The sequence below is a fragment of the Triticum aestivum genome, chromosome 1D (assembly GCF_018294505.1).
Source record: "Triticum aestivum cultivar Chinese Spring chromosome 1D, IWGSC CS RefSeq v2.1, whole genome shotgun sequence".
Classification (NCBI taxonomy): Eukaryota; Viridiplantae; Streptophyta; class Magnoliopsida; order Poales; family Poaceae; genus Triticum; species Triticum aestivum.
The window spans coordinates 309,835,864-309,844,425 of NC_057796.1; the positions used below are offsets into that span (position 1 = coordinate 309,835,864).

An 8,562-nucleotide genomic window follows, 5' to 3' on the forward strand; every position below is an offset into this window, starting at 1 on the left:
ATCTACGTTGTCTTCATCGGTGGAGGTTGTTGTTCTGGGACCTTAGCACAACGATTTTCCGACAGTCTACTACAACAAGATTTGCCCGGCTTCGACGAGGGAGGGACGATGACGGCGACGTGCCTTCAACTCATTCCAGTAAATTTAGTCGCCGCTAGGTGATCTACGGACCTGGATGTAATTTTTACTTATGGTGTTCTCTATATTCTGGAAAGAGAAAAAAGAAATAGCTGTACTGAAATGGGTAAATTTGTCATCCGGGTATAGTATTTTTTTTTTGAGGGGGGTTGGGTCCGTGGTACAGAAATGACATGGAAATTTTGGCTTAGCCACCTCGCGTGCCTACGCAAACACGAGGTAACGCGCTTCTCCGTCTGGCCCACTTCGCACGCCCGGTAGCCGGGCCCGGAAACGCGAAGGCGGCCAGAAAGTATACGGAAAAGAGGCCCGTTAAAAAGTAAGAAGAAAAATAAAAAGAGCAACGGAAATTAAACCAGGCACAGCCGAGCCGGAGGAAGGCGCACGAACCCACCTCACTCTCCCCACTCAAGTACACACTCCTCGCTGCTCGCTCTCCTCCCTGACGGACGGCAGAGTGGGAGTGGGGGAAGAGGAAGAAGAAGCCAGCCCAAGTGGAGAGAGAAGCGGCAGCCAGAAGACGGAGAGAGAGAGAGAGAGAGAGAGAGAGAGGGAGGAGGGGAGGGAGATCTGCGCGGGGGAGGAGAGGAGAGGCAGCGATGGGGTGCGCGGCATCCAAGGTGGAGCAGGAGGACACGGTGCGGCGCTGCAAGGAGCGCCGGCGCAACATCAAGGACGCCGTCGCCGCGCGCCAGCTGCTCGCCTCGGCGCACGCCGACTACCTCCGCTCCCTCCGCGTCACGGCCGCCGCGCTCTCCCGCTTCGCGCAGGGCCACTCGTCGCTCACCGTCTCCCACCACACCGCGCCCGTCCTCCTCACCACCGCCGCGCCGCCGGCCCTGCACGCGCCCGCGCCCGCCGCCATGTCCTCCGTCGCCTCGTTTTCGCTGCCGCCCCCCACGCCGCTCCCTCGCCACCAGCCGCCGCCGCCGCCGCCCCAGCAGCAGCAGCCGCAGCAGCCGCAGCCGCAGGCGGCCGCCGCTGCGCTCAGGGTCGACATGGATCCGAGGATGCGGCGGCTCAAGGTGCCGCACATCCTGTCGGACTCGAGCGTCGCGTCCTCGTTCCGGAAGCCACCGGTGGTGGGGACGCCCTCCTCCTCGTCGGCCTGGGACTGGGAGAACTTCTACCCGCCGTCGCCGCCCGACTCCGAGTTCTTCGACCGCCGCAAGACCGATCTCGAGGAGGCAAACCGCCTCCGCGAGCTCGACGACGAGGCCAAGGCCCGGGGCTACCCCCAGCGCCGCCACGACCACCTCAAAGAAGAGGACGAGGTCGACGACAGCCATGGAGAAGACGAGGAGGAGACGGAGAGGGAGGATATGCATTGCGGCGGATGGGAGGACGAGGAGGACCACTACGCGTCGACGACCACGTCGGAGACCAGATCGGAGGAAGGCGAGGTGGGGAATAGATCCGAGTGCGGGTTCGCGGCCAGATCGGAGTACGGCGGGACGGCGCCGTCCGAGTACGCCGCCGTGCCAATGCAGCTGAGGAGGGCCGAGAGGTCAGAGGTCGGGGACTCCTTCTCCACGGTCACGGGGGCGACCGAGATGCGGATGGTGGTGCGCCACCGCACGCTCTCAGAGATCGTCGCGGCCATCGAGGAGTACTTCGTCAAGGCGGCCGACGCCGGCGACAGCGTGTCGGAGCTCCTGGAGGCCAGCCGCGCACAGCTCGACCGCAACTTCCAGCAACTCAAAAGTAATCGCCATTACACGAATTGCGCCCCAGAATGCTATTCTCTCCAAGTGCTTTAGGATTTTTTAACAAAGATGCAATGCTTTCTTGCCCAAATGGTGACAATGCTTTAGCATTTTGGCTTAATCTGATTTCTCCTTTGGCAGAGACGGTGTACCACTCCAACAGCGTGCTATCAGCACTGGCTTCGACATGGACTTCAAAGCCGCCATTGGCTGTGCGCTACAAGTTGGACACCAATTCACTGGAGATGGGGTCAATGGAAGGGAAGAGCCATGGGTCAACACTGGAGCGGCTCTTGGCCTGGGAAAAGAAGCTATATGAGGAGGTCAAGGTAATTTTACTATCCATCTCGAGGCCATTGGTGACTGTCAATTATATTTTTCAGGTTAACTGTTGAGTACATTGCTCAAATTGGTATCGCTTTGCTGTATAAAAATTGTCAGCTAAGCAGTTAAAACTATGCTATGACTGTTAGTTATGCTTCATTAGTTGTCGATGGAACAAGCTGATACTATTCAGCTCGGCTCCACTTGTGAGTGACCCAACTACGTTTGCTAGAGGATATTAGCTGATGTTTTCGGTCATCAACAAATTCCAAATTCTTCCACCAATAACTCTTTATGATAAAGCAAATAAATGAGTATATAATGCTAGAACAAGATGTGCGTCGTCTGTATTTACCCCATGGTCAAGGATGAAGTGAAACTAGTGGTTGCACCATGAAGAGAGCTCTATCTCTTGGAGCTTTTAGGATTCTGGTAGGTACAAATGAATTATAGAAAACAAATGACTAGATATTGTTTCTGTTTTGCTAGATTAGGTGACACCTCTCTAGATTTGAAGTTGGTGTCTTGACACAATTTAATGTATAGCAGTGCTCCCTTTTGTTCAGCAATTGTGGAAGAAGAATCTGATCCTGTTGCAGAAAGCTTCTTTAGAGAGGCCCTGCACTTTCCTCCTTTGGAACAGCTGGAGCATTGGTTTGATAGTTTTAGCTGCTTTCAGCAAAGGCAGTAGTGGTACATGCCATTAGATCTCCTAACCACACATTCATATTTTCCTCCCTTCCTTTATACTCTGTTTCTGTCTAAACTACTCATCCTTTGAGATTCTTTACTTTATAGTGTATAAAGGTCTACAAACCTTGAGAAATTGTCTTTAATTTACATAATATATCTGATAATGCTGAGGACGAGAAAGTTCCTAGGCTGGGGCATTGACTTTTGCTGCTATAGAAACCACTACAACATTTATATTGGATAAGTTTAGTGGTGTTCATTTGGTTTCCTTAGTTTGGGATAGAATGTGATACCTTTGAAGTTATTGCACTGCACTTGTTTTTTTTTTCTTGTATATGTATACTAAGCAGTTTGTCGAGCCCAACTATTCATTCAGATACTAAGCATATATGGATTTATTTGAACTTCTGCAGGCTAGAGAGAGCGTTAAGATTGAGCATGAGAAGAAGCTTTCTACCCTGCAAAGCTTGGAATACAGAGGGAGGGACAGTGCCAAGCTGGACAAGACCAAGGCCTCCATAAACAAGCTGCAATCACTGATCGTTGTCACGTCACAAGCTGCCACTACCACATCCTCGGCCATCGTCAGCGTCCGCGACAATGAGCTCGCGCCACAGCTTGTCGAGCTTTGTTTCGCGTAAGTCGTGTCCCTTGTTCCGGAACCCCTGATTCCAGATCTTGTGATGCTGCCAGGAAGCACTACTTAACTGTTTCTGAATTTTGACATGCAGGTTGCTGAGCATGTGGAGGTCCATGAACTACTTCCACGAGACACAGAATGAGATCGTTCAACAAGTGCGCGGTCTGGTGGACAACTCCATGGCCGAGTCGACGTCCGACCTTCACAGACTTGCGACGCGTGATCTCGAGGCCGCCGTCTCGGCATGGCACTCCAACTTCAACCGGCTCATCAAGTATCAGCGTGAATACATCCGTTCTCTGTATGGCTGGCTGAAGCTTACACTCTTCCAAGTGGACAGCATTACCCCACAAGAGGCCCACGCGTCACTCATCTCACGCGAGCTCACCACCTTCTGCGACGAGTGGAAGCAGGCATTAGACCGGCTTCCTGATGCGGTGGCTTCGGAGGCTATCAAGAGCTTTGTGAACGTCATCCATGTCATCTACACCAAGCAGGCAGAGGAGATGAAGATCAAGAAGCGAACCGAGACGTACTCAAAGGAGCTGGAGAAGAAGACCAACTCGCTGAGGGCCATTGAGAAGAAGTACTACCAGTCGTACTCGTTGGTAGGCCTTGGCCTCCCTGGCAGCGGGCGCGACGGCATTGAAGGGCACACGTTCGACGCGCGCGACCCTCTCTCCGAGAAGAAGACCGAGATCGCGCAGTGCCGCCGGAAGGTGGAGGATGAGATAACGAGGCATGCCAAGGCTGTGGAGGTGACAAGGTCCATGACACTGAACAACATCCAGACTGGCCTGCCAGGAATGTTCCAAGCCATAGCTGGTTTCTCGGGCACGGTCGTCGAGGCCCTCGACGTGGTCTGCCGGCGAGCTGGGTCGGTGCGGTAGGATGTCAGCCACTCAGCCCCCATCAGAGCATCATTTTGGCATCCCTCTCACTTTGGGTGGTTCGGTAATCTATATAGGAAAAATGCGATATATATATATATATAGTTAAGTTAAAGCTTAGGGATGAAACGTGGGGGGAGAAGGCTTCCCTGGCTGGTTTTGCCTTTGTTTGGGGATTGATCATTTTGGTTGTAGATAATGATTTTGCTCAGGATCGCCGCTCATCTTCTTTCTTCCCTTTCTGGGGTGTGTGAAGGAGGAAGACATGTAATGTACAGGCCCTGTGGCCGCCTTGTCGCGCTCTAATGGCGAAGTTTACGCTTGGTCTTCCCTCTCGCAACTTGAAATCCAACTTGAAATATATGCTCATGTCTGTAGATAAGCTCTACCCTCTAATGTTTGAAGTGGTTCAGAGTTGTTGGGGAGAAAGGATTCCCCAAGCCTGAAGTATGAAGTGAAAGCAGATGCTGTGGTTTCCCGGTGGTGGGCGCTGCTGTCCCTTCATCTTTTCTGTTGTCTCGCTGCCTGCCTGGATGCAGGACGTCTTACGTTGATTTTTGCTGCCCCATTTCGGTCCACCGCAGTTAATTGCCCTGCTGCTGCTGCTGCTTCCATTGTGCAAAACCGACAAGTCCTCTGCTGAGACATGTGCTCGACGTCCTATACGCTCTGTGCAAGGATACTGTCTCTTGACTTCTGAGCTCCCAGTTCAGCCAAGTGGCGACGCACCGTTTGGAGTTTCCGACGACAGGAACTAACTAATAAGCCGTTTCACCGTGAAATTCCTTCCTGCGTTCCAAGCTTGTACTCTAGTAGTTCACAAGCAAACTCGGAAAGGGTTCGACACATTCATGATGCTAATCTGTTGGACTCTTTGGAAACAAAGGAACATGAGGGTCTTCGGCTCAGGTCAAGTCAAGAATAAGGGTGACACGGTGGACATGATCTTCGACGACTTGAGGACTTGGGGCCACGGCAGGAGCGTTTGGAGGACAACTAGTTCCCGAGTAGTCGAGTATCGTGTAGGAGTGGGGTGGAGGCTTGGTTAGGGTCGGCCTGTGACTCCTAACTAGCACAATTGTAATCTCTTGTACATATTATTCTCTCTTCTATAAAGCTACGGTACGCCATTGGTGTACCCTCGAAAAAAAAAGTACTCTAGTAGTATGATCCTGACGGTTTCACCATGAAGCAGTGCCAGCCAAATGCTGCGTCATTAGTCATTACTACCTCTTCGACCCAATAACATGGTGGCTCACGGCGGGCGCAAGGCTGGCGTTTGGACCTATCCTGCTGTTAGTTGGGCACAGCACGGCAATGCTACGAGGACGCACGTTGGCATGCAATGCAATGCAACCTTTTCCTCTCTGAAAGGGGCACGGAAAAGTGGTTGGCGCCATGTTCGTCTCCAGGAGCGGCCGGCGCCATAATTCCGGTTCACACCGCCTGCTGGGACTGGGTCTTGTTTTTGCGATGCTGGACTGGTTTGATGGCAGGAAGTGGGGAGAAATAATCTGGCCATTTGCATTAGAATCATCAACACGTGCATCAGTGCACCCTTCTTCCTCCTCCTTGGGACCCCGGCTGGTGCTATTCAAGTCGGAGATGGAGCGAGCTAGGTTCCAAAAACCCTTGGTGCTGGATGGATGGAGAATCTGGGAATAAAGAGCCCTAGTTTGTAGGTGGTGGTCTGGTGGAGCTGGGCTATGGACCAGACAGCGGCTAGGCAGCTAGAGGGGCGGGGAGATTCTATTCTTGGACGGGCAAGGATAAGGCCTGCCAAGGCTGTCGCTACTGCCTCCCAGTCCTGGCATCTCCTCCTTTTATTTACTGTGTGCCTCTGCCTCTAGCTCTAGCTCTAGCTCTAGGACGGTGAGTGCTTCACTAGCATGGCGATAAGACTGGATGACCGATGGCCTCTCTACCCGACTCGAGTGGCACAACGAACGAGCAGTACAGGCTACCACGGACTTGTTCTTACCAAAACTCCAAAAGCACATGACAGTCACTACACTACACACTTAGGTCCGATGCTGTTCTCTCGCTACATTACGGACTTTTTTTCTTACTGTTTTAACCCATCCACGAAAGATTAGCAGGAGTTGACTCTTGTCTCAAACTTTTTTCGGATCTGGCCTGCGTCTTGGTTATACAGGAGACGGCACAATCTCCGGCGTATGGCCATGGCCCACCTCCTGGTCAGTTTTGTTGATCATCTGACGTGGCAAAGGGCAGACGCCAGAAACTCTTGTGTTTAGATTCAAAATGTGAACAAGAAATGCCGTGGCAGCGTTGTTGCCAAACCAGCAAGATCATTTCAAAGTACTTATTGCAGAAATGGATGTAACATGAATGTAATCCTGTCAAAAAAGGGCAAATCGAAGGGACGTGGCCGTTAGTAAGATGTTATCCGTCCGCCGGTTACAATAGAGGAGATTAATTAATTAAACATGTGGTAATTAGCTTCTAGCGATTCTATTGATCTCCACTTTGACCACGTAGAATCATCATATTAAAAATTTATTTTTCTAGAAAAATCATGGATATGACGAGATATACATAGTATGTCGTGAAAAACTCCCTTGAACAATCCAGTGGAAAAATAAGAAGAAAATAACATATTACAATGCTTGTGTTACTACTGCCTCGTTAAAGACCTTCCACGAGAAACCACATAGGGGGGAAATCATAAAGGAAAATAATGCAATATCAAAGATCCAACGGTATTAACCAGGTTATTATGTACGAGCTAACTGGATCTTGCAAAACACGAAGCCATCTCATATCAATTTCAGTAATATAATTTTAGAATAATGATCATGGTAAGGACTTTGTAAACAAATCAACGAGGTTATCACATTTGTAAAAATATTTTTATGTAACTCACAGGGACAAAATAAATTTGAAGAAATATGATTTCTCATATTGCTCTTTGGATAACATGTCTTCCCCTGCGTAATAAATGCAACAATATCTTAATAGATGCAAACCAGCCTGCAGTTGAATAGTTAGGGGGACAGTGATATCCCGAGCAAACCAGGGCTCAAGTCCTAGACCTACATTGGTGCTCACATTTTCCTGAATTTATTTCAGGCCTTTCGGCGTTGTGCGTTCAGTGGGAGGAGACGTTATTCGTCGACTACGAAGGCGTCTATGGCGGCTTCATCAATCTGAAGATGATGTGCCGGCTCATTTTCTCGCAGGTGCTTATAGGGGTAGGATGTGCGTGTGTGCGTTCATAGAGGTGAATGTATGTGTGTATGTATGAGCGTCTGCGTCTATACTGTGTTAAAAAACACCATCTTAATAGATAATGGTGGGCATTTCCAATGAATCAATCCCACTCGATTTTTTTAACAAAGTTATCATTCTATGACGTCATGTGCACTCACGTGATGCTTCATACAAATCAGTGATTTCAAAACGATCTGTGAACGTCACGAAAGTTTGTTTTGTTGACTTTAAAAAGAAGGTTTTATCTCTGTTTGAGAAGACAAAATCAGTATGTGATCTGTCATTATGAGGATCTCATAGACATCCATCATCACAATACCCAACCATGATCCGTCTTCATTTTCTAGTAGAACAAAGCAAGATCCTTGGTACCTTGAAGATATCTGAAGTTTTCTCATATTATGAGTGCAATAACCTTCCAATATTTAATATCACTTGCAATGAAAATGTTTGTTTCTAGATGGATGTAGTGACTGCATATTTGTATGTGTCACTTGATTCAGGCATTTATATGAAAGTTCCTGAGGGAATGAGGTTCCAAATCCGAATGCTAATCACAACATGTATGTATTGTGCAGATCTTAAGTCATTATATGAAGTAGACAGGAAAGATTGTGGTATAATGAACTGCAGAAAGGTTACTCAAATAGATGATTGCCCATGTGTGTCCATAAAAAAAATCAACTTATGGATTCCATATCATTTTCATGTATGTTGATGATTTGAATATCACTGAAACTACAAAAGAAATGAATGAGGCAATTAATCATCTAAGATAGAGTTTAAGATGAAAGATTTGGATATGACAATTGTTGATTGGCCTTACAAGCTGAACATATTCCTTCTGGATTTCATGAGTCTGCATATATCCAAAAGATGCTTGAAAAGATCACGGATAAGGCATATCCATCAAAGACAGTAATGGTCGTCAGATTTC

General features: G+C 48.9%; 1 protein-coding gene across 1 annotated transcript; it reads left to right on the plus strand.

The window, feature by feature from the left end:
• Nucleotides 1-524: 524 nt before the first annotated feature.
• Nucleotides 525-4,760, plus strand: LOC123181671 (protein ROLLING AND ERECT LEAF 2). Its single transcript, XM_044593992.1, has 4 exons — nucleotides 525-1,842; nucleotides 1,986-2,173; nucleotides 3,275-3,498; nucleotides 3,593-4,760. The coding sequence occupies exons 1-4, from the start codon at nucleotides 738-740 to the stop codon at nucleotides 4,389-4,391; spliced, it is 2,316 nt and encodes a 771-aa protein (XP_044449927.1). The 5' UTR covers nucleotides 525-737; the 3' UTR covers nucleotides 4,392-4,760.
• Nucleotides 4,761-8,562: the final 3,802 nt, after the last annotated feature.

Coding starts and splice junctions, on each gene's coding strand:
- LOC123181671 (XM_044593992.1), top strand. CDS start 738: ATGGGGTGCGCGGCATCCAAGGTGGAGCAGGAGGACACGGTGCGGCGC. Junction 1,843..1,985: donor CAACTTCCAGCAACTCAAAA/GTAATCGCCATT, acceptor CTCCTTTGGCAG/AGACGGTGTACCACTCCAAC. Junction 3,499..3,592: donor CTTGTCGAGCTTTGTTTCGC/GTAAGTCGTGTC, acceptor TTTGACATGCAG/GTTGCTGAGCATGTGGAGGT.